The sequence below is a fragment of the Hoplias malabaricus genome, chromosome 1 (genome assembly GCF_029633855.1).
Source record: "Hoplias malabaricus isolate fHopMal1 chromosome 1, fHopMal1.hap1, whole genome shotgun sequence".
In the NCBI taxonomy this organism is placed as follows: domain Eukaryota; kingdom Metazoa; phylum Chordata; class Actinopteri; order Characiformes; family Erythrinidae; genus Hoplias; species Hoplias malabaricus.
Window position 1 is genome coordinate 63280126 of NC_089800.1, and position 26374 is coordinate 63306499.

Genomic DNA, 26374 nt, shown 5'->3' on the forward strand with positions numbered 1-26374 from the left:
CCACTGAGTCACGTGGTGTTCTGTACTGGCGGACTCGCACCCCCCCCCCTCCCCCCCATGGTCCCATGGTTGAAAATACGTCGCTGAAGTGCCCTCCAGAGTGGCCAAAACGTGGCAGAGTTTTGGCTGCCTTTCGTGAGGCAAATTAATAAATTCAGTGCCTTTTCTTGTAAAACATTATGATGATCTGGGCTCTAGAGCAAGACATTTCCATAATGTGTCTTAGGAACGGCCCTTATATCATTAAATCATAGATTTTGGCGCGGATAGTTGGGCCCCGTGTCGTGCACTAGGTGCCATTTTTATTTTTTCGCCCCTGCCCTTCAAACACCTGTGTTCATACGTAACAAACCGGGCCTGTCTAGACTACTTGCTGTACTGGGGCACAGACACCCCACTGCTCGTAAATCTGTCGGGGCAAAAAAATATGAGCCTCTAGTAAAAAAGCCAGTTAAACACTATATAGTTCAAGCGTTTAACACTGAAAAAATGAAGAACCAATTCATACGAATGTAATGACTATTTATTAAATTCATTCTGTTTATACACTTGAAAAAAACAAACAGTATACATTTCTGTTTTGCACCATTTGACAAAACTGCATCCGTGTTTCCTCTGACACAGAGTGCACAGAGAGATAAATTGCTACAAGCGATAATTACCTCAGCTACGGCTTATTTTCTTTTAAATATTTCCGGAAGTCCATTACTCCGTGCAAAAAACAGGCTCAGTTTTTTTTCAGACGAAGGTTTATGGGAAATAGTATAAGTGCGAGTAGTGAATTTGTGTAGCGTGATCTGTTCAACTCAGATATTTTACCGCTACGAATAATAGTGGAAGACAGCCGCATTGTGGACACGTGCCCCAGTTAATTGGGTCCGGTGACGCCCTTATAACAAACTATCTATTTATTAAAAAAAAACAAAAAAAAAAAACAACAGAGACGATGGACAAGCGCGTGTTCATACAGAGTACATTCACTGTATAATTTATTACAAACACATGACTGCTCTGTGATACTTCAGTAGTATCCTGCTTTGTAATTGGAAATTGGCCACTAATCAAAGCTGGGATGGGTGAATATTTGAGCTGCCAAGGTTCAAACATATTGAAGATTTAACAATAATTTTAACTTGATTTTTTGTATTCTTCTCTGTTGTCATTATTTGCCGTATTTACTCGTTTAAATTAAACATTAAATGTATTTTTTTTTCTGTTTAATCTCGTCTTTGCATAAAAGTAGAGAGAGGAGGGAGTATTCTGACGTAACAAGCTGCACAAAATCAGAACTGCTCGTTTAATCCTTTTTTTTTTCTGACTAGGTAGAAAAAATAGCAGACTGGGCCGTTTTATTTCACTGTTTGTGGATTGGTAGGAGCTCCACATCCCCAGATTAATGTGTTAATGCTCTGAAAAAGTGATTTGTTCATAATTATTCTCCTTTAAAACTGGCTTCTTAATTAACTGGATCAGATGTGCAATAAATAAATAAACAAACAAACAAACAATGTGCCTATATATACCAACTGGGGTCTCTTGGGACTGTATGTAATGTCGTATGGTGTTATTTTTCTAAGAGATCTATGTTAAGATACGTACTCCAAAGGAAAAGAGAACAATCAGGATTTGAAGCCTCAGCTTGGCACATCTGTATCTACATTCTGCTCCTGCAAGGTGGCACGTCTTCCTTTTCCTATGTGCTTTGATCCCTCAGTTACTCTCTTCTTGAGCTGGCAGGCACAGTGCAGGCAGACAGGCGGGAGGCAGTGAAGAAAGAGACATTGTCTTCAGCTCTGCACGCCTCTCTACCTTTCTGTCTGTCGGCATGAGGTTAAACACTTGTGTGATGAGAGGCAGGCAGATTGCCATAAAGCTCTTAATACTGAGGCCAAAACAGCTGTGTGTGTATAGTTTTGAGTCATTTGAAACAGAATAACATGAGAGGAATACATTTCATCAGTAGCAAAGCAAGCCTAATGTGGCATAATATGTCAATGCTTGGGCAGGAGTGGACTTATTCTTAGCAACAAGGATTCTCCACCAAAAAAAAGAAAAGAAAAAAAGGCTCTTTGTTTACAACTGAAAGCTGGTCCAAAGTCTAAGTTTGCTCAACAATATTTTCAATTTACACAATGATATCACCAACTAAAACAAAAAATGAAAAACTGAGAAGCCTCCTTATTGTCACTTTAGTTTCCCATGAGCAGCAGTGAGATCAAATGGAAAGACAAAGGAGACTTGGGCTAAAATCTTGTGCTGCTCAGATATTTCCCTTGAGAAAACACAATCATCAAGTGTCTTAAGCCATAAAAGAGCAACATCTGAGCTATAAGATGTTCTTCTGGGCATGTGTATTTATTCATATTTTTGTTGCAATGCTTTGCATATTACATATTCCAGCATGCTTTTATTCTGTTATATAACATTATCTCGCTATGTGAGACAGCAGGAAAAGAAAACACATCTCCAGAGGAAACAGGAATGGCTGTTGCCATCTCATACAAGCAGAAATGATGTCATTTTTAATAAACCCTCTTAGGTGAGAGCAAGCCAAGCGGATATTTCCGAAAGGAGCACACTGTCACCTTTAGCACATTGACTGTCATGCAGGGGAAGGGGAAAAAAAATCATTGAGTGGGACGTAGACACATGTCCCATCTCTCCAACATCTACAGGAGGAAATGTTAATTAGCACTCGTGGCATCCTGCTGATCCCTGCTTTTTTACTGCAGCTAAATGGCATGTTCTAAATCTAAATCCTTTTATATGCTCTTATTTGTAGAAAGAAACGATATGAAAAGGACAAATATGTCATCTGGGTATGGTGGATAATGTGGCTGCCATTATTTAAAGCTATTTCACACTGTGTGTTTTGTGTTGTTTTTGAGAAGCATAGGCTGAGTTTGCCATATTTGATAAATGCAAGCTTTAGCTGATCTACTGACAGGAATTGTCTAATTTTTGAATATAATTTTGGCTGAAAACTGAAAAGAAAAAGCCCACAACTATTTGGTAAATCTAAAAATATGTTGTTTTTTGTTTACTTATTATGTGTTTAATGATTAGAATGCAGATTTCTTTCTCTCTCTCTCTCTCTCTGGTGTGTTTTAATCTGTGCTATAAGAATAAGCCGTGTTCATGGCCAGGACACCAGAATGAAAGGTCCTTTTACAGTGAAAAAACACACTACATTAGTCTTTGAATTCAACTATAATATTCATTTTAACATTCATTTCTTAACCAAATCGTTTGTTGTAACTACAAAACGATCTAAAATGGCTGTATTAAATTCAGTTACCTTGTCTCTTGTTTGTGCGGTTGTTTACAGGATTTTAACATTTCTCTTAGGTATATTTTTCTTTGTCCTTGTCACTGTTCACATTTCTACATTGAACAAGCTCGACTTTTATTTTGTGGAAACCTGAAACAGTTCAAATCTTGACTGTGACAACAGCGCCCTTCTGTGGCAACAGACAGTAATGGAGCGTGATGACGCTGAGGAATTTTAGTCCGGTTTACATTATTTTATTTAATTTTATATTCAATTGTATTGGCTACATTCATTTATTAAAGAGTGGAAACAAAGCTACTTCCCGTTCTTATCTGGAGTCAGAAGTGATCCTCCTTGAGGATTCGGTCTCAGTTGTGTTTACCATGACTGATTTCACTGTTTCATTTGTGTGGGTTTAAATGTGACCAAGTTCTTTAATCATATAATATGTCTATCACAGTCCTCCCAGAAAACAGAGTTCCATCTTTTTCATGATGATAAATGTGTAAATGAGTAGAGTGCTGTAATAAAAGTCATGATGCAACATGTGAGCAAGTCTGAAGAGGAAGATGAAAAAGAAGCGAATTCAGCTGACTACTGAGAATCAGGAAAAAAATGGCGGTGCTGCTTCATGGTGCTAAAAGTTAGTTGGATCTACTGGGACAGAACTTTCACCTGCTAATTTCAGCTTTTCAACAGAAGGACATTGAAACTATCCCAAAGTTTGTAACCATTCACTACCACTATGTCAGAGGTTTCCTCACATTTTACACTATTTAAAAAAGAAGCAAAAACCTCAGTGCAGGGGAGCACTTGGAGATCAGTATCCACAGGTCTTCTGAACTGTCCTGGAGGGACTTAACATCATTCCAATGGGACTCCTTCACTGGGAACTAGTATTCAGACCTGTATTTTATTCTTGCCATTTGACATGCAGGTACTCATCCAGTTGTGATTGTAATCAATCACTTGTTGAGAACATAGTGAACAAAAACTGATCATGTCTTTTTTCACATCCCTGTAGAACACTGCCTGCAAATGTAGCATCAGTGTGGAGCTTACCTCTCTCATGGTCACTGAATGTGCAATTTCAACCAAAATGTGCAGCTGCTTTACCCATAGATTTATATGCAGATGTAACTTAGGGAACGGTTCCTAATGACACACAAATAAACTGAGCAGTCTCTGTGAGTTTGAATAATAACACTCACCAAATGGTGTCCAATAGTGTAAAATATGGTACCACTTTAGTATATGACTACGATAAAGGTTTAAACATGATCTCAACTCTGTTTTTTAATGGTTATTAAATGTTGTTAATGCATTAAAATATTAACAATCCGTTTTAAAACGTACACCAAAAGGCCATCAGTGACCTGTTATTTGCCAAATAGAGAACCCACATCCATCTACACTGTTAAACCTAGGGTGACCAGATCTGAGCTGGTGAAAAAGGGACGACTACTGACGTGCAGACTGACCAATTAAATGTTTACAGAGAAGATTATCGGCCAATAACGGTAGCTCTACGGTCAGACCGTCCAATCAGAAGATTCTAGGCTACTTCACCACTCCCCCTTCTCACTCAAGCGAACCAATCGGAGTAGGGGAGGGCGGGACTAATTTGTGAACGAAACGCTTCTCGAAATTCTTTGTAAGCTCTAGAAAAACAAAATCCCGGACATTTTAAGTCTAAAAAAGAGGACGTCTGGTCACCCTACTTAAACCTCAGATCTTGCGAGATACTGACCTGTTGAAACTACGCCTGTCAGCTTCAGCACATACTGTTTAACACGTTTAACCATTTAAACACCAAGTGTAATATAGTAACAACCAACAGTGTCTTTTTATAAAATGTTAATGTGGTTTACCTTAATATGTGAAATGACTACAATCACACTTTTAGGTCTTAGCTTATTTTTTTTTACCTTGACACTTTCAGTATTAGGCCAAAAAAAGTATAAACCTTTTTAAATATAGTCTTATTTTAAAGTGGTACCCAAAATGTTACAAGACAACGATAAAGGCTACAAGATAAAAGGCTCCTATCTAAGACACCTGGCACTCCTCATGCAAAATGTTCCCTTTATTTCCTTAGGAAATAAGAGTTTGATGTTGTATGACAACAATGATACATTTTAAACTCTCTTACTCACTCCTCAGTTCATGCAGTCATTATACAAAAACTAAGCTGCAAAAAGCAATTTGAAAATGTCACTAAAAACATCACGATTATATGCAGTGTTGCATATTTATCCTTCAGTATTTCCACCCTGAAATGATTAAGCAATTCAGTCTGTTAATGCAACTGCCAGTCATAAGAGTTTTCTTTCACACACAACACAGTCACAAAAAGACTGTAAATCTGAGTGAAAAACACATGTTAGGAATACTCTTGTAAAGGGACTAGATTTTATATTGGATTACTATTCCGTTACACGAATTCAGAAATCACCAAGAGCACCAAAAGACACGTGCAGTTATTACTTGCTCTTCGTGCGTTTAACCACCAGGTGCCACTAAAGTACAGTATTTGGGACTTTTCCAAGGATTTGCTTCAGCATGCTTTATTTTCCCCATTTCTACATTTTTAATTAATTTTAAATATAAACATATAAATATTTGTCATTTGAGGGGTGCATAAAGGAAACAGACCACATGAACCCTGAGCAAATAATCATTCCAAGAGCAGACTGGAAGAACATTACTTCAGTGATGAGAAAGTAGACAGATGAAAACTAGAGCACAGTAAGTAGCTCTGGTATTTTGCCTAATTCTGCTCCAAAACAGGTGCTCAAAAGCTCCACTTACTGAATGCCATTCAGAAGTATTATTAGTTTAATATTTTGTGAATATAAATATGCTTTGAAATTTAACCTTCACATACAGCCTTTTCCACATAATCAGAACTGATATTGTGATATCCAACAATCTATAAACAAAAACAAAAAAATCTATTTATTCTACACCAGATTCACGCCACCCATTCACACTGAAGCTGTAAGGAGTGTTTCAATCTGAACTGCTCTTTGAATGAGACACAACATAAGACGTCAGAATGAGGATCATTTATATATCAATGATAAAAAGGCACAGGTTCAGTCAGGTTGAGAAGCACGTTTCAGTGAGCAATTACTGAAACGTTTACAGGTCCTTTGAATGTTGGTGTTCTAACGGTCTCTTATAAGCAGGTTCACATAGTTTATTATTTCACTGGATTTAAATGTGCTTAACCATTAAGCAATACATTAAAACGTTCTTGCTCACAATGTTTTCTAGTGAGAATATAAAAGAGCGTTCCTGTGCTCTTGCCCTCTCTGTAAACAACTTCACAAATTACGTAGCACTGATTAATCACACACTGTTCACTGTGTGGCCTGTCAAATGTTTGCCATTCATATAGTCAATCTACTGCAGAATAACAACAAATTGATGCAACGCTATATTTATCCCATACATATAGCAAGAGCTCAGACCGCTCTACCATCACACAGTTAAACTGCAATAAGCAAGACGACATAGTGTTGAAATCATCTTCACAAAATGGGACTTGCTTACGTGAGAACATGTGTTTGGATCTACTAGTGAAATTTTCGCCAGGCAGTGCATCTTTGCCAATGAAACAGACATTTCTGTTCAACTATTGACAGTCACAGCTTCCAGGTCAGTATTGTTAGGACATGATGCAAATTGAACTAAATAAACCTTTCTTCTTAGAAAAAGAGAGCATGATTTCAATACAAGAAAGTTTCTGAATAAATAGTTATGTTAGAAAACTGTACACAGATGTAGTAGTAGTAAAAATAAATCTGCAGCCAAAACAAAAACAGGGCAGTGTTTACTTTTATAATATTTTAAAAATGCAATAACCCCATCTTCTGATTAAAATAGCTCATTCAAACATCAATAAAAATTCCCCTTTTCCAGGCACTAAAATCCATTTCTGTACAAAGGTTAAGAAAATAGAAGAATAAAAATTTCTTTCATCTTACAACAACCTTACAAAACACAATCACATCTTATTAAGATTTGAACTTCCACTGGTGTCAAATTTGGAATCAAAATGAAACGGGAAGCTGGTGACTGCTAGCCTGCTACAGGAAAGACAGGTTATGGGTTGTTAGAAATATCTTTAAAAAAAACGTTATGAGGTTTTGGTTCAAAACAGGCTTTAGATCGTAAGAGTTTGGATGTTAATTTCAGGGCATGGTAAGTCCTGACTGCATATTGTACCAATGCAAGAGGTTCATACAGTGTTTATACGGTGTTCAAACAGGCAAAACCACATAAAAGAACAGTGATAATAGAATAATGATTCACTTAAATATACAATGATAAAAATAACCAAATACACAAAAAAAAAAAAAAAAAGAAAAAAAAACCCAGAAAAAAAAAAGAACAGCACCAAAATAAAAGGCTGCCTTCTTGTTGCATAAATTGGGTGTAGTTTTCTCTCTCTTGCTGCAGTACAAACAAAATGTCAGAAAAGGCAACATGCAAAGAATTATGGGAGTTGGAGTTTGGAAACCCACTAAAATGGCCACTATCAGAAACTGCCCTATTGGAATTATGGAATGTACTTCTCTTCCCTTCTTTCCTTTTCTAGTTATCCTATATACATTTTACAACCACAGTAAAACTGACATAAACCTAACCACAGTGAGCTACCAGGCTGAAATAGATATACTTTTCCCCAAAAATCCTCATTTATATTCCACCTTAAAAAATAATGCAGCAGTAACTGTTACTCAAACTGCAAATGCAAATGCCAAGAATCCTTTGCCTACAATATGCTTTTTTGTTCGTACTGCAGCAACTTTTTCCGGAGGTGGTGGGTTTATTTGTCCTCAGGGAAACAGCACCCCATCTGTGAAGCAAAAAGACTTCGTTTTTATTTTCTCAATGTTCTTTTTTGTCCTGTTTTTTTGTGTGCATTTATTTATAGTTATCAATGCTTTTGGCCTCCACTCACTTTTTTGGTCCTTTTTTGTGTGTATTTTGTTGTATGTAATTTTTTCCCCTCATTGTTGCACTTTATATGTGGCTTTGCCCTTCAGGGCCATCATAGCTTCAGGACTTATAATGCTTCCAAACCATGCCGTTTATTGCACTGTAAGTAACTGTCAGAGAGACTTTCAGAGGTCAGAGTCATTAGCTGTTAAAATATAACAAAGAAAACAAATCAAAAGCATAATTATGTTCAAGATCAAACTGCAGAAGATTCACAATTATCCCTGATCTAGTAAAGGCTGATCTAAGAAGTCTGTTGTTACAGCTTTGGCCGCCATTTATCTTTGGACCGGTATTTTGGTATGGCAAATCCAAAAATAACATGCTGAGGTGAGTGTTTTAATTTAGAGAAATATTGTATATAAGTTAAAGTAATAAAACAAATCTGGAAAATTAATCATGACAACCTGTTGGCTAATAAACTTGGTCTGCAGCTTTTAAAACACCATAATTTGAAATCAGTGGATCTACAGAAGGCTCAGTAAGGTTGTTTAAAAGAGTTCTAAGAGTGTTTTCACAATGCTGGTGGGATGAAATTCCTGTGGACTTATCCAACATTTGATGGCATATAAAGCAGACTTCTATCTGAATATCCCAGTCAATCTCCAAGTCAAGTTCAAGGTAACTGCAACAGATACCAACAGAATACCATCAAGCTGGTAAACTCTTTCTTTAACTTCACAATGTATCTCAAGGCAGTTTCACAAAGTGTGGTGTGCAAAAATCCTTTATCATGTTCTCTGTTCCAATATAATTTTGTAACAAAGCTTCATCTTGGACAAAGCCATTCTTCGCTTAACCACTAGCACTGCCTTGAACATTCAAGCTCAGTCAACAGGGCCTTGGAAGATAAGTTTGGAGCAGCCTTGTGTGAGGCTGAGTTGAGTGGCGCAGAACGGGCATGCAGCATGGAAAGCGTGAGTACCGTGCGGTAAGGGGATTTCTGACCAATAACGAGCAGACTTCTCAGAGCACACATGACCGCAGGGCACAAAAGCGTGTGTTGGGGCACCTGTATCCACATAGAAGGCCGGCTCACAGCCCAGCCACAGCGGCACGTAGGGGCCCACTGCTCGACACATGGGGCACTCCCTCTGGGCGTTGGACTCTCTTTCGGAACGGTGGCCCCAGTCGTGGTAACCATGGACATGGCCACATGCCAGGTAAACCCAGGGCTGCTTATCCTCCTGCGAGGCCACACTCTGCATGGCTCGGCTGCAGCGCTGCATGCTGGGAAATGCCAGGGTGTTGAGACCCACGGGACACTGGGGCCGGGCTGCGTTCAGCTCCTGCCGCAGGGCCTCCAGGTGCTTCTGTGTGGGAGTGTGAAAGAGGCCCTCAGCCGTGCGCCACAACAGTGTGGCTCCACACAGGTCAACCAGAGAACCATCCAGGAGAACGTTGCTCTCACTGTCCACCTGTCCACCAAAACAACAACAGGTTAGCAAATGTGCTCACCATCTCTTAATGATGAAATGACAAGTAAAAAAAAAACCCTGAAAAAATTACTTCCGTCTGTTCAGTCACTTCTCCATTTTTAAACAAGTGTTCCTGCTGTATTCGTCATTAATACAATTGTTACAGGTTAGGCTTACTTCCTGATTTATGTTCCCATATACATCACAAATTGAATGTTAAATGAAGCAAAATTATAATCACATGCTTTACAATTTTAAATATATTTTTGTCATTTTACAATTATTTGATATGCTGCAGCTTTACAGTTAACCACTGAATACATATTTAAACTTAAACACCAACTCTAAAGATTGCTGGATTAGCTTACAGTTTACAGAGCTAGTTGTTAAACAAAACACATTTTTTATGGTTCATAGGGATTCCACTATTTTAATTTATTCACATAAAATTACGGAACTTGCAAAATAACTAACATTTTTTTATGTTCAGCCAAGCCAGGTTCCCACTTCACCATGCCTCTGACTTGGCATGCACGTAAAAACAGTAGTCATTTTAAACTCTAGAGGGCGATAGATACCCAAAAACATTCACTTGTCCTTTTAGCCCCGCACGTGATGAAAAGGCCCAGGATGAGCTTTTTTTAAAAAAAACAAAACAAATCGGTTTATCCCGTCTGCAGAATGCTGTTACTTGTCCCACACATTTACACTTTGATGTCTGGGCCTCTATATAACAAAACAAACTTCTAAACAAAGGGTGTATTTCCCATACATTTCCATTAAGATTTGAGCCAAGAGGTCACAGTAGTAACAGAAGACTTTCTCTTCGGCAGGAATTCCATTCATTGTTTCATTCCTGCTTTTTCTCTTATGGCATATTAACATGTCTCTTAAACTATGTCTTGACTGATCAGGACATACGAAAAAAATAACATTTACAACTAAACTAATTATTTAAACAGACGTTTTAAATTAGTATTACAGCTGAACAATGTTGACATGAATCACTGCATTAAACAGAACAGCAAACCCTAGAGGTGTCATTGACCTTTGTTGTCAAGCTAAGATACAAAATAGAAAATTGCATTAATTTTAAACCTTTATTAAACCTTAACTTAAATATAATAGAGAGTACATTTAATATACTATAGAGAGTGATGTCTTTAAAAAAAATCACACAGGGAGAACTTGCACTGAAATTTCATGTTATTTTTATGAGCTAATGCATACAATTCTGATATATTCTTAATGGAATAAAAACTCATGACATCATAAAATCACCAACCAATATTTTAGATAGTGGCACACCTCTGTAAGCATGCCTGCCTACAAAGCATGCAATACTGGTGGATAATTATGAAAACATAACTAACATAAGTTGAGAAGCATTTATGTTTTCTGAGCAAGAATGAGTTATCCTGTATTTAGAATAGTTTAACAGCAGATAGGAGCTTCACAGACAAAAAGTACTAAATGTGGCTCATTTATCAACAAACCCCAATACTTGGAAAAACTGGAACATTTTGTAAAATGCAATCAAAAACAGAATCTGTGATTTGTGAATTCTCTTGAACCTTAAAATAACTTCCAAACAAATGACTTAAACTTTTGGCAGCCATGTTTTGTAAATATGAACAAGAATGTGATGGCTCCAACACACTCAAAGTTGAGATTGGCAAAATTAAAGTAAATATATTTACACCATTATTAAACTAAATTCTTTTGAAACATTCCACTATAAGCAGAAGGACGGGAAACAGAGGAGAGTGCCATGATTAGGTATAGATGGCTGTGACTCATGGCTCACTTTGTGCCAAGCTTCATGAGAACCTTCAAAATAGCTCAAGAAGGAAATTCTTCAGCGCAAGACTACAAAGAAATGTGGTCTTTCGCCATCTCATGTACATAGTATTGTGAAAAGTCAAAAAAGGGAATCTGGAAGAATCTCTGTCCATGTAGGGAAAGGCTGGACACCACTGTTGTATGTGCCTGACTTTCCAGAGCTCAGAAAACACTGCATGACTACTTGCCGTTCTATTATGATAGATGTAGCTACAAGGGCTCAGCAACGCTTTGGAAAACTGCTTTCTATGAACACAATCCACTGCCGCATCAAGAAATGCTGCCTGAAACTCTATAATGGAAAGAAGAAAGCCATGCATCAAGCCATGCACCACCCTGAGGTGGTTCAAATGTGAAAAGTGGAAATGTGTGCTGTCAGAAGATATCTCATTTCAACTTGTTTTCAGGAAAAAACAAATGTTTTATGTTAATTATTGAGCACAGTTCAAGCACAGAAAAAGGTGACTGAACCAAAGATGAAAGGGACCATCCAGGCTGCCATCAGCAAAGAAGCAAAGGTGAACATCACCCATGGCATGGATGTCTTGTATAAATGTGAAGGTAGCATATATATATATATATATATGGCGACCTATATTTGAATTTTAGAGAGACATAAGCCACTATAAAAGGTGACGACTTCCCATGGTTATTTCAGCAAAATAAAGCAAGGCCTCATTCTGCACTTGCTACAACAGCATGGTTTTGTAGATTTTGTAACCCAGTGGTAAACATGCCTCTGTGTCAACTTTGAGTGTGTTGAAGACCTAACATGCACATTTTTTTTTCTTTCTTTTTCTTATTGTTATTTATAAAATGCAATCAAGCTAATTTTCTGGAAATGGGGTTTGCACATGCAAACTGGGGAGTACACAGTAACAACTGATATAACCAAATGACTTTAGGAAAGATAGGAAATCAATTAACTAACAACCTAGCATAACAAAACAGCACAGAAACCCAGGAGTACACATTGAAAAAGCACAGTTGACACCAAAAAGCATGCAGAGACCTTTGTATGGTAGCAGAATGAATTAGGCAATGCAAAGAACATGTTTTATGGTTTGCCTTTCTCTTTCACCATTTACTGGAAACCCCCTTTATATCATGGTAGATCTATGACTGATAGAAGGCCCAAACACGTTGTGGCAGCACTAACCAATTTTCCTCGTGTTTGTGCAGAGCGCGTCTCTCTCAGCGTATACACATCTCCACACACAGATATCTCCCTCCATACACCAGGCTTGGACTCTTCTGTAAACCCACCCCGTGGATGCATCACCAGCACACCATTGGTTGTCAGCCCATCCATCTGGCCATCAGGATTCTTCCATTTGGCTGCCTTCTCCTATGCAGAGGTGAACCCAGCAAATTACTATATGTGTACACAGACAGCCCAGTGACTAATCTTGTAGGTGAGCAGGGTATGCCTATATTTACCAGGTTATTCTAGAAGGTTCCACTGAATCAGCAGAATAAGATACTTCCCTAGCCAGGACTTTTATGTATATATAGACAGTGGCTTTTTGAAATACCAGGGATAAAAGTAGTCAAGGCACTTTTTGATGTGTAATACATACATAAAGAAAGGGTCACAATCATTGCAAAGGACACACTCACCCCTAGAAAGATGTTCTTGGAGGTGTCAAAGCCTGCAGCATAGATGCGAGCTGTGTATGGAGGGTTTCGTTCACACACAACTCGGCAGGCGAAGCGTGAGATTGTGCTCTGAGTAATTGGCGTGTCTTCGCTGTCTCCTCCTCCAGACACAGTGTCCGTCACCACAAAGTCAATAGGGCTCTCTGTTGACCGCCCAATCTATAAACACAGTAGAAGCTGAATAATGGACATATAAAAATGTATTTACTAGTAACAAAACAAAGTAGAGGCTGACTGTCCCATACATGCAATGTAATCATTTTTTTTGTGCATAATTTATATATGTTTTTTAATGCGCCAACAACATCAGTCAAACAGCAAAAGTCTCACCGCTTGTCAAAATGTCATGTCATGAGCATGCAGGCCTTCAAATAATCCATATACATATAAAAACAAATTTAACATTAAAGGGGTCATATATCCTTTAACAAAGTTCTATGAAAGAGGGTTGTAATGAAAAATCTGCAACCTGCTTTGTTTAAAATGACAGAGCAATAAACCACACATTACAGTTCTTACTCTGCCTAACCAGCCCTGTTCATAACAGCCCAATTCAGCACCTGTTTCTTTAAATGAGAAATGAGCCACAACTGACTTCAGCATGGAGCGAGAATAGGAAGCTCTGGTTTTTAGCAATTTGAGCTTGGTTCTGCTTCTTTTGAATTCTCATTTCCACCATATGTAATCGGTACGCATTTCTCTGCGCTCGTATTTGTTTTGATGCATGAAACCTCAAATTTGCATTCTCACCTAAACATGGGTCTGATTGCAGATAGATTGCAAAGGACAAATCTGTAGTGTCTGTATTCTATGTAAGATGCAGCACAATATTACAATGACTTTTCAGCCCATGTTTTCAGATTGATGTTGTTTTTTTCCACAGTTTATCATTTGGTAGGAGCTCTAAATCCCAAAGTTAATATGCTAATGTGCTGAAAATGTTTTTTTCTTACTATGTCCCCTAGTTTGCTTTAGCTGACTTGTTTTCTTAATTGCACTTCAGGAAATGGACTTATTAGCTGTAAATCTTTTTCACTGAAAGCATATAATTAAAATATTCTATAAGAGGAGCAGAGAAACAAAGGAAATTATTGCCAAACTTTCAAATAATCATAAGCCTCAAATAATAATACAGTGTAAATCTCAAATAAAAATAATGTTTGTGATACTTTACAATTAATATATTTATATAAACAAACCTACATCAGTTAACACATAACAGTTCATACTTCATCTATAAGCGGTATGTGCTATACAACAAGTAAGAGATCAGTCCTTCTTTGAACAGAAATCATTGTATTAGTATTTTCTCCCTGATTTGTAAGAGTATGCATATTAAAGGAAAGGCAGTTCTCTACATAATAACATATACATGGCCTTTATATGCATAGAGGAAACACTTATTGGCCTAGAAATTGAATTTACTTAAAAAGGAGATTTGTGAACATTTCCTTTAAGAAGACTTATAAATAAATAACTTCCAGGTGTTAACCCCTGTTGCTTACTGTGGGATCCTGTTTTTGCTTTTCACTCCTGTCTTTTTGTTTCCACTACATTGACCCATTTTGTCATACATGGATGTTCCCTCCCAAGCAGACATATGCTTCCTCATGCCTGTGCACGTGTCTCTAACAGTAACTGTTTTCTCATGGGAGAGCTGGAATAGCTGTCTCCTATCATAGATTTAGATTAGCTGTGACTGGGATCAGGCCTTAAAGTGCATAGCATGTGTGAGGCCTGGGAGAGAAAGAGGAATGAGTATGTAAGGGTAAAAAAAATAATAATAAATAACACTGCCATAATCGGAACAAATGAAAAAACCCATAGAAATTGTTCACAACTCATGCTCTTGAAGCATGTGGTCAATTCAGTGGGTAGCCAGAAGAGAAGTGACCTTCCAATAATGATGCATTATTTAATACGCAATTTGAGATAAAGCAGAAGAATACAGAGGGAATCACAGTTGTTTATATCATAGCATTTTTATGTTTACTTCCGTAACACAAGACAAATCCAAGAGTAAAGACAGTAGTAAATTGCCTGTTTACTCCCATGTGTCATTTATACTGAGATTTCTTTTTCACATATGAATCAGTCATAAACACTACAGATGTCCTGTAGTAAAATAACATCCCTGGTGAAATTGTTCTGTTCATTTAAAGTGAAGAACAAAGCTGTGTACGGAATGCCCCAGACCGTATAAAGGGTTGGTGACACATATGCCACCATGGGTCTTTATGGGCTACAAGTGCTAACCAGTTTCTACTGGTTCTACATGATGTCCCTAAGCCACGTAGACTGAACATCCTTGATGCAGCCACATAGCAGTTAGTGAATCTGTATACGTGTGACCTCATTTACAGAATGACACTGTGCTTGGTAAGTACATAGAGACCATAGAAATTATTCTTTTAAAAGCATTTTTTTTAAAAAGTGTTTCTAGAAAGGACATTTCTAACAATTTAAATGCTTTAGTAAGCTGTCCTATGTTACACACAACACATTCTGATCCATTTCAAGAACAAAATATTGAAATACAAGCTACAGAATGGCTGATGTGACTGGGATTTTAACCCAAATATAATTACAGATTACAGCAAAAAATGTTTCTTTGGTCTGTTTTATATTTCTCAAAATTTGGCTTTATGGTGAACTGAGCCTGGGTTAAGTTAAATTTTGGGTTAAGTTCAACTTTTTAATAGTTTAATGTTTTGGGGGAAATATATTTGGTTAGATGCTTATTAAATATATCAGTTTACCACTGTTCCTCAAACCTTTGTCAGTTACTGTATTACTTATCTATAACGCCTACGTTACGTAGGTCTGTGTGTGGGGGTGTGTTTTACTATACCTGGAACATGTCAGTGTCTTTGTCATGGCTGTACTCCACGACCACAGTCTGGTTTCTGGAGAGAGTGTAGGAGATACTGTGCTGGCCTTTACAGTTTACAGCCTACAAAGTCAAAATAACAAAAATGGTTGTTATTATGCTAGTCAGCAGCAAATGGTGAAACCATACTCCAAGCACAAGCTAAAAGACAACACAGGAAAGTAAAATGGATCTCTTGCATCACATGACAAAAGCCAAGCAAACATAACTACCTCAGGGAAGCATTACATTTGTTCTTGCGTCATTACATGTTTGCTTTTCTTTACTGAATGTGAAAACAACTTCTGCTTCATGGTTTAAGACCTGTTTTTGTTTAATTTAAAATGTTTCAGTAGAAAGGGTACACATCCTGCCTTTCTTCATAATGTTATCAGGAATTAGACATGACTGGCAAAGGTTTTAAACCTTCTTTTGATATCAGACGAAATGTCATAGCTTTTAATACTGATTTTTCTCCTAATGTGTCAAACACAGAGTCAAATTATAATGCAAAACTATTTTTGATATTTGATCATATATATTCTGAAAGTACAATACTATGCGCGTTTGTTCTGTGTTTGTGAGGTTGTGAGACAAAATAGATAAAAAAAAATAAAATAGATTATTTGTTGAGAAACACGTTTCTCTCCCTCGGTCGAAGGGAGGGGCAGGTACTTCGTGGCTCCCAAACAAAGAATGCGCTTCACATTGGCTGTTGGTGGTTGAACTAATGTTCTACGAGGACACTGTGCTAACATTAGCTCTATCTGAAAGCAAAGCTGTAAGTTCCCAGTGTTTCAGTTCTGACCTGCTTCTCCACAAACAGCTGTAGGAGGGACTGTGCCTCCATTGGCTGCCACACCTAATGATGGACAGGTAACTCTGACTGCTGATTGGCTAAATAAATGTGACTGACATCAATAACCAGGAGTGTAATATCTAACAACCAATGAGAACCGCATTCTCTGTTAGGGAGCCGCGAAGTACCTGCCCCGCCCTGCGACTGAGGGAGAGAAACGTTTTCCTCAAACAAATAATCTATTTTAACAAACGCGCCCCATAGGGGTTTAACACGGAACAATGTCTTTTATAGTCCACATACAGGACAATTCCGTATTCTACAGAACGGTTGGCCTTTACTGAAAGAGAGAGAGTGCAGAGAATTGCACTAGGGACATTGCGAAACACTTAACGTGGCTCGCAGACCCTCACGGCTGACTGCTGTGACCAGGGCTCAGCTATCGCAAAGGCTTCGCCCAGCAGCTCCGAGGGGGTTATACGAGAAGCTGGGGAGGTACCCCCGCCCACTGCTAAACAGCATATATTTGCATGTTTTTCAGCCTGAAAATGAAAAAGAAATTGGCCAGTTCATGAAGAAAAAGCAAAGCCAAAGTGTTGTTTGAAATTTCTTTTCTTCATTTGCTTTTTCATTTTAAATTTGACCATGAAATTCCAGCATACATTTGAAAATTAAATGACAAAAAGATTTTTTAATTTTCATTTTGACATTGGTGACCCATGTTTGAGTGAAAAATGAAATTACAAATGAAGTTTTGTCATTTCATTTTTAATTTCATCATGATATTTGCGTACACGTTTGGAAAACGAAGTAGCAAAACGTTATTTGCATTTTCATTTTATTGTTTATATTTCGATTTAAATTTTGGCAGGATTTACCTCCCATACAATACAGATGATGACATATGAAGGAGGTTAGGCCTATACAGGAGCACGAAGTCTTCCAAAATAAGGCTGCCTTATGACTAACAGAGCTGTCATAAACTGCTGTTTTTATTAAAAACATATTATGCATGGCTCAGGTCAAGGTTTATGCTCATGGGGTACAAGGAAGGGGTAAATACATTTTCACCAGCTACAGCAATCAGCGTTTCGCTTTGAATAAAGTGCACACAGAATACACACACACATACTAACTGAGTCCAAGACACAGACAAAATCTCATGGTTCAAAATGTGGCCATTTCCCAGCTCATTTTTCACAGGGCTGGATCACATGAGGGATTTTATCACAGTGTAGCCACCTTTCCCTCCCCATCCCCTTTTTCTCTCACTAATCTGTGATTTCAAAATTACCCACATCTCCATCACATGTGCTCAAAGCAAAGTGGAAACTGGGTCATGAACACTACAACAGAGGAAAGAACAGTTAGAGAGAAGAAGAATGAGGCTGGTTTATATGCAATGATTTCTAACAATGGCTTGTGCACACACAACTGTGTATATGTTTCACGCACTTGTGTGTATGTGTGTGGACGAAAAGCAAGTGCGATTCGCTTCACCAACTCCATCTATCTTGACAGAGTGCACAGGTCAGCAGTGCAAAACAGAGGTCATGAGCAGTGCACACATATATAATAAACTGACTATGACATGTCTCACATTCACTCTCCATAGAGCAACTGGTTATTTGGCCTCAGGCATAATTAAATATGGGCAACATGGCACAATATTTCACACAGAAGAGATTTTATGAAGCATGTTCATAATTAGGCCTGACATTATAAATGCAACAAAATATTAATGATGTTAATGCATTTTCTTTAACTATTCCAAATATCCATAGTGGTCTGGGCTGAAGCCCAGCTGACCACGCACTCTATTTTCCTTAAAAGTATTGCAGTTTAAGAGAGTGGAGAGAATGGAGAGTTGTCCAATGATATATCAAACTATCAGCAAACTAACAAAAGCAGCATAACAATATGGAATGCTCCAGTTTCATCCCACAAGCCTCCATTGACTGCATAATCTAGCCTAAATTAACTTACAAAGAGGGCTAAAATCTTGAAGGATTATGCATTGACAACATGAAGAAAATAATGCTACCAAGTCATTAAAAGTAATATATTCAGATAAAGCTTCTTTTGGCAACATATATGGGGACAGCCATGGCCTAACCGTTAGAGAAGGGGGCTTCGGATCGGAAGGTCACCATTTTGACAGGAAAATCCATGGCTACAGTGCCCTTGAGAAAGGTACCTAACCCCATAAATGCTCCTTGGATCCCAAGTGTGGCTTCCCACTGCTCTCGGTGTGTGTGTGTGGGTTAACTTACCATAATCACTAGAATGTGTGTGTGTGTGTGTGTGTGTGTGTGTGTGTATACACTGTCATGGATGGTTTAAATGCAGAGGTCAAAGGTCTTTGTACTATATACTTTTTACATGTTTTATAGCTAAAACAAAATGCATCAGTTTTTAAAATAATTTTTAAAAATTAACTGATATGAACTAAACTGTATAAAACCCACCAGCAAAATATAATTAGCCCAACTTTCCCTTGTAGTTAAGAAATGCAATTTCTTGAATAAAAATGATTCATCCCTCAAAAGTGCTTTTTTTCATAACTTGAGAATAATGGTCTTATTCTTCTCCACAATTCTATTTTTATTTAACATTCACAATAAACCAGATTAAGAGTCGCTGAGCATTTACAATGAACATGATGGTGTAATGGGCTCATATATAAACTGCTACTGTTACAGTTTTAGGATGCTGTACGCCAGCTGTTGTGAATTCCAGGCTCTCTTTATTAAACATCTATATCTGCATTTCATTTTTCCATGCACTTCATTGCTGCTCATGACCTCTAGTATTCTTAAAAAAGGAGTCTGAAATTAAACACAAACATACATACATATATATATATATATATATATATATATATCATCATATACATGCACTGGAGGATAAGGGTACGTGTTTTTGAATGAGAACTACATGCAAGTTAATTTGTGGAGGAGCAGTGGGGGTGCAGCACTTCCCTCTCACTTCCAGATCCACAGGGGGTCTACCATCCCCCACCCCATCCTAAACTTACAGTGGGACACAAAAGCACCAAAAAAGAAAAGAAACAATAGGCCTTGAGGCCCACTGTGAAAGCACAGCCCCGTTATACGGTCACTTTACAGCCCTTCGGTTAACAATTAAACTCTATGAGGAAAATGGTGAGGAGATGCTTTGGGGGTCACAGCAAACTGCAGCTGAAAACAGCCATCAGTGTCGTAGAGCTGACAATGTAGCCCTAACAATGAAAGATTACTTGCAGAAAACCTCCTCAGACATCTATGAACAATCACACATTGTTCTGTGAAGAGTTTGGTGACATTTTGTGAACTAACTCACTGAATGCAGGCCAAGTTGCCACAGTACAGAGCACAACTATGAGTAATCAAAATGGCTATTCTTTGTAACACTTTAACAACACAATAATACAGCTGTAGCATGTGTCACCACTAGCTTTTCTGTCTTTAACCCCCTCATGGCAGATGCCTAGGGCAAAAGTGAGGTCTTGGAGCCAAGAGAGTCAGGACACAGCATGGCAGAGCCTGAGAGGAGTATGATTCACAGATGACAGTGTTCGCAGAGCTATTTTCAGGCACCCTTAACTCAGCATGACAGAAGAATGCAGTGTGACCCACAGCAAGAAACCCCAATTACCCCACCATATAAAAAAAGGCTAGTGAATTTCACCATGAGGGCAAACAGATTGTTGGAGTTATTATGAGTAAACACAGAAAAATATTTGAAGTTATCCACAAAAAATGTACAAAAAAATAAAAAATGTGGTCTTCTGCTATTCATCACATTTATTTCTAAGTCTAGAGAATACATGAATATAATCATATAAGTAAAATTTAAAAAATAGAGTTTAAGGAGAAACATGGATGCATGCAATGAGTACAAAAGGTCAATGGCTAGCCAGAGTGTTTAACTGGCATGACTGAAAAACATTTTGGTTTGTTGGCCATGTCTCATACAATCACAGTTCACTTCTAGCAGACCTTTGGTCTCTTAGTATCTGATGTGAATGTTTATAAAACTGCTTTTCAAAAAGGTCTAATCACTTGAATTTCCCCTGGGGATCAATAAAGTATCTACCTATCTATCTATTTATCTATCTAAACAATCAGCTTTGCATTTTAGAAGGAGAAAGAAGTTAAATAAGCCCACAAGAACACATGAATTTAGTGACAAATTATTTTATCTGGCCTTTTAAAAAGGTTTTCATTCAATAGTTTCAAATAATATAAAATGGCACATTTGTCACTAAGGTCAATATTCCTGGATAGACAACACCAGCAATTACACGGCTTAGTCTCCTAGAACAACAACAAAAGAGGATCATTCAGACAGCAGACATCAGAGAGAAAGTCCGTTATTGAACATTCAGAGACAGAGGGCTCTGGATCTGAAATGGCCCTAATCCCAGTTTTAACTGGCACAAAAAAAATGCGCTGCTTCGGAGAAAATCTAATATCTTAATGCTGCTGTTATAGGTTGTTGGTGATTCATTACCATATGCATGCTTTTCAAATGCTTAACCACAGAGCCATCCACCCAAGCCCCTCAAGCATATCTTCACAGCAATGAAATTCCATTCTGACACACCCAGTCCCAAAAAAACTTGTTTAGTGTTAGAGAAGCAGGCAAAGTTTCCCAACATCTCTGCACCTGTCGATCATAAGAGTCTGGGTTCAAAAATCTCGCTGGTAACGTTCATTGCCAGATACCACACCTCGGAATGCCAACTCAGGCACAGGGAGAAAATCAATCCAGCTGTACATGCAGACACACTTTCAGGCTCCAGCTGAAGTGACTGTAAAGACCCATCTTGCTCTAGCCTACTGAAGGAGTTATAAAGTAGATTGTAGTTACCTTGCTGGCTTGAGGGTTGTTAAGGATGTGTACGGTGCTGGGTTTGACACCATTGGCCTTGGCTCGCCTGTAGAGAGCAAAACGGCTCCTTCGCCTCCCTCTATCTCCACTCGGGAGGGATCCATTGTACCTGTGAACAAAAAGAGAAGAAAGGTCCAAATTTGGGCTGACATAATGATAGGTAATTTATGATTAGAGCTTATGCTGCAGCTTGTTCTGTGTCACCAAAACAGTACATTAAGGATTAAAATACAGCTGAAAAAATAAGGACCAGTGGAATCTCCAAAATAATGTTTGCTGGCCTGATTTACTAAAAACAACTTTGAAATTTAGTTCTCACTGGATCTTTGAGGATGGTTATAAAACAAAACACTAATTTAATTATAGAAACACATTGAGATTAAAAGCATCTGCTTTCAATGGTTTACCTCAATGACAAACTAGTTCTGGTGCCAAATGTCTAAAACATTTGTATACAGAGATTTTATCTTAAATATAGTACATGTGAAATTCCTATTCAAGTAACCGTTAATAACAAATATATGTTTTACATGAGAATGTGTATACATGTATATAGATACAAGCTTCCAACCTGACAAACAAAATGTTTACTATGGCAATGCTATGATGTACTAGACATATTAGAATTTATATGTTATGGCTATTGTGTTTTATGAATAATTCATTCCAAAATATATACTTAATATAAATTTCAACTGTTATGAATGAACAAATTTTTAAATCTTAATTAAGTTTATGACATAAATTAGGCCCCTGTATTGTAATCATGCTCAGAGCATTGCTTGTTTTAACCTGCTGGGTTCTCAAATTCACAATTCGGTTTAAAGATAACTAGTTGTACGCTGGCATCTTACGAAGCAGACCTGATAATCACTTCATATAAAAGCGAGAATAAGGCCATCACAATCTTTTCATCTTGTTACATGTTTACCTTTTAAATATCCAAAGAAGGGTCATAAAGAAGCAGATTTCTTCATTCAGCAGATAATTTCATTCAGTTCTATCTTTGCAGACTGTAGACAACATGGTTGTGGCTTGTGAATTTTTCTGGCTAAAGCTCTTTATCTACATGATTTGATCAAAGAATCAGAAGATGCAAGATAAGAGGAGCAAGAGACCCTTCAATGAATGTAACTGAAATTTACTGTGTATCCCCTCTGTGTGAGTATACCATGCTCTTACTAGCTAATTGTGATCCTGTTCCCATTTGACCTTAGTCAGTGGCTGGCTGTGTTAATCTCCGATACTCTGTTGAAGAGATTAGCAGCACCTGTCCTCAAACCAAGGGCCTTTCAAAGAATCAGCATAATTTTTCACTATAAATCAGAAAGCAAAAACCCTTATATAGGGGTTCAATTTTACAGAATAGTCCTGTAATCCAGAAGGATTAATCCAATCATATTGTGAGATACCTCCTCTGACAGAGACTGAAATTAAAAAAAAAAAACAATAAATAAATAAAAACACCTGAGACTGCACTTATGGAGAATTATAACAGTTTAATGCTTAAGTATATAAATTAATCAATAACAGTGACCTGAAAAAACACAACTTTTGAATCAGAAGTGTGGCAAATGAAAATTACAAGAGCTGAAATAGAGGATATTTATCCACATAATTTACTGGCTGTCTGGTAAAACTTGCATTCATGCCCCAAGGCAGAAAATGCTGGTCTAGCAAGCAAAAGGCCCCATGAACAAAGCATATACCCTACATTTGGCATTCTACTCTCTAGTCATGTGTGCCAACAAGGCAAGAGCTATCTTCTTTTTATGGGTATATGGAAATGTACGGTGTTTGCATGAAGTCTACCAATGTTATTATTAACGATCAAGAATTCTATGATAACTTTTTTAACCGTTTTAAGATTCTGCTTCTACATTTAAACTTATAACAGACATATAATTATTCTTCACATTTACATTGGTAAAACTGCTAGATTAAGTAATTATATAATAATAAAGAGACAGCACTATTGAAAAATAAAATGTATAAATCATTTACCAACCATTCATTTATGTTCATTACAACAGCAAATTGTTCACATTCATGTGGCATAAGATGATCAGGAAATACTCCACAGACATTACAAAGCAGTCTACAACAAAATAAAATACAAACTGTGCACATTTTAAATAAATAAATAAATAAATAATGTATACTAATTTCTCTTTTCCGATATTCTTTGATAATGCTTATACGTCTAAAATATGGAGAAGGACATTAAGCCCCTCAAATGACAGAGTTTAAAATGGCTGTTTGTGTGACCATTTTAGGAAAGGGCAAGACACATGACACTGAAAACAGGACATTATCAATGACTCAAAGACAGCCTTCTTCCTCTGTGTCGCCCATAAAAATCAGTCACTGAAAATAAAACTTTCATGACAGATATGTCTTCACTACGAGACCAGCAGGGTCACAAAAAGCCCCATCAATAAGGCCAGTCAGGGTAGTTAGGACAATGAACAGAGAAAGCAGGACTGTGGAGACACAGTGCCTGTGCCCAGATCAATAATACGCTCTTTCAGTCATGGTCTCTCCCCTGAGTGTGCCAGCAGGCAGTGCCAGGCAGAATAGCAAAGGCATGGTACTGTTGTTAAGCTTAAAACTGGGAAAAGAGGACTGCAACAGTACATTGGCCCATGAAAATAAATAAGTGGTGAGGAAAGAACATTTACCCAGATTCACTTATCACAAACCTAGAATAGCTCAGCAGTGGCAACACACACACTATACTAGTGAAACCAAGTGTTGCATTCTTTGAAATTTTAAAATGTTGCAATCACAGGGATAGTAAACATGTGATCATTTCCAAAGCAGCCAGTATCATTCTTAATTACTCTCTGAGAAGAGACCGAAAGCATTTCAAAAAAAGACTCAGTACTAGGCCAACCACAATAAGTTAAAAGATTATAGGAAAATGTGGGTAGCATTAATTTCACTCAAGCCACAATTCAATGAACATGAATTTAAGCGCAACCACAACTGAACATTAAATCTAGGGAAAAAAACATCAGTCAACAAACAAATAAATAAATCTCAGAAACAGAATCTTGTTTTTCTAAAGATTTCTACTCAGAAAGTGGAAAACATTATCAGAAAAATCATGTTTCTTCTCAGGATTTTCTGGATGTTTGGATGATCACATTCCTGTGTTCACTGAGTGTCGATGAGTATAATTTAAATGTATGATTTTTTTTAATTAACCAATCATACATGAGAACGAGATGTTTCAAAAAATGTACAATTAAAAAATAGGTTTATAAACATTAGTATTTTAGTGGCAATATTTGGGTGTAGTTAGTGTGTAACATTTAACATGAAGTGCTGCAGATGGTATTAATGTTTATGTTGTCGGGAAGTTTACTTTCACTGTGTCCTAAATGTATTTTGCCGTTGGACACACATCAATGTGCTAATGTGACATCAGTGAGAAAAAAAACCGCCCCAGATCCTAGAATCGCCTGATTACAGCCTATTTATGAGGTACTGGAATCTCTAAAAAGGCGCTAAAGCCTGCGACCTTTAAAGTTACCAAATAAATGTGATTTATGATAGACCTGAGAAGAGGAAGCCCTGCAGAAGAGGCCAGGGCTATGGTTTAACTACTGGGGGGAAAGGGGGAGTACACCTACTTCCGAATTCCTTCAGAGCCCTAAATTAAAAATCTCCCTCAGCTTCCTGCAAGTGCTGAAGAGGGAGGGAGGGGGGTAAATAAATAGATAGATAGAGAGATGCACTGCACTGAAAAACTATTGTAACAGTGAACTCCACAAAGAAAAAACAACCCCTAGTACGAAAAGGCTGTGCTGTGGTTAACGTTATTACTGGCGCCAAGAAACGATCGGCGTGTGTTTCGCTGCTATATTCAGGTCAGTGTAATTCGAGATATGTCCAAATAATTAGTGCTGTAGGCCGGCAGATTGAAAAATTAGGCCCGAGATATTTTTCGTGCGGAGAAAGCCCGAAGGGATCGCGCACGTGTTCCATTTGTTGAGTAACGTGAGCGCGTGAACTGCGAGGGATGGGGGAGGAACGCTTGCGCTTCCAAAATACCGACTGTGTAAACAAGCTCATCTCGAACTGGAGAATGAGTTTGGATCGGGTTTCGAAAGTGAAACGAGCGCTAAATGTCTGACGACAGTAGTCCGTGTACATTACAGTATTTACCCCCAAACAGTGAGCCCTCACAAACCAGTCAGCCAACTTCACTTCTCATTTACAGCGTTTCTGGAAATTAAAACACCATTATTTGTTGTTTTAGACTCACCCCAGAACCACCAGCTCGCCGTACTTCACAGGCTCTTTCGTGGGTCCACAGTGCTCCTCTTGTGTCGGTGAAAACATGAGGCTTGAACTTCAGTGAGCGAGCGCGTCTCAGGCTGCCGTTAGTCCACAGAAAAAAAACATCACAGGAAAAACACTTCAAAGGACGCGTCTAACAGCCATTTTCTGCTTCTTTCTCGCGTCCACACAAGCTTTTCTCTTTCTTCAAAAAAATCCCACCAATTCACGCATCGGGTTCAGAATGAATCGATTAAATACCACATTTACAAAACATTTCACAACCGCGAAATCCACCTAACTTCGAGCTTTCCCCTCTCGCT

The 26374-nt window shown here is 37.9% G+C and overlaps 1 protein-coding gene across 3 annotated transcripts; it reads right to left on the minus strand.

Moving 5' to 3' along the window:
* Positions 1 to 5620: 5620 nt before the first annotated feature.
* On the minus strand, positions 5621 to 26364 carry peli2 (pellino E3 ubiquitin protein ligase family member 2). Of its 3 annotated transcripts, none has more exons than XR_010802579.1 (7): positions 26038 to 26364; positions 21744 to 21873; positions 16052 to 16153; positions 13162 to 13359; positions 12701 to 12889; positions 8244 to 9699; positions 5621 to 8138 (listed from the first exon to the last, which is right to left on the minus strand). XR_010802579.1 is itself a non-coding variant. In XM_066670313.1 (7 exons), exons 1-7 carry the CDS (start codon positions 26112 to 26114, stop codon positions 8407 to 8409), a joined length of 1122 nt encoding a protein of 373 aa, XP_066526410.1. In that variant the 5' UTR covers positions 26115 to 26364; the 3' UTR covers positions 5621 to 8406. The 3 variants fall into 3 exon arrangements, 2 of the variants coding, with proteins under 2 accessions (XP_066526410.1, XP_066526395.1); XM_066670313.1 differs by having other exon boundaries at positions 5621 to 8426; positions 9294 to 9699; XM_066670298.1 differs by having other exon boundaries at positions 5621 to 9699.
* Between the last annotated feature and the right edge of the window lie 10 nt (positions 26365 to 26374).

Bases quoted from the DNA above. Each gene is read 5' to 3' on its own strand.
- peli2 (XM_066670298.1), bottom strand. From the start codon at position 26,114: ATGTTTTCACCGACACAAGAGGAGCACTGTGGACCCACGAAAGAGCCT. The intron at 13,360-16,051 runs GTATAGTAAAAC...CTGTGTTTATAG, and splicing joins AAGACACTGACATGTTCCAG to ATTGGGCGGTCAACAGAGAG. The intron at 9,700-12,700 runs GTTAGTGCTGCC...TTTGGTGGACAG, and splicing joins CACAAACACGAGGAAAATTG to GTGGACAGTGAGAGCAACGT.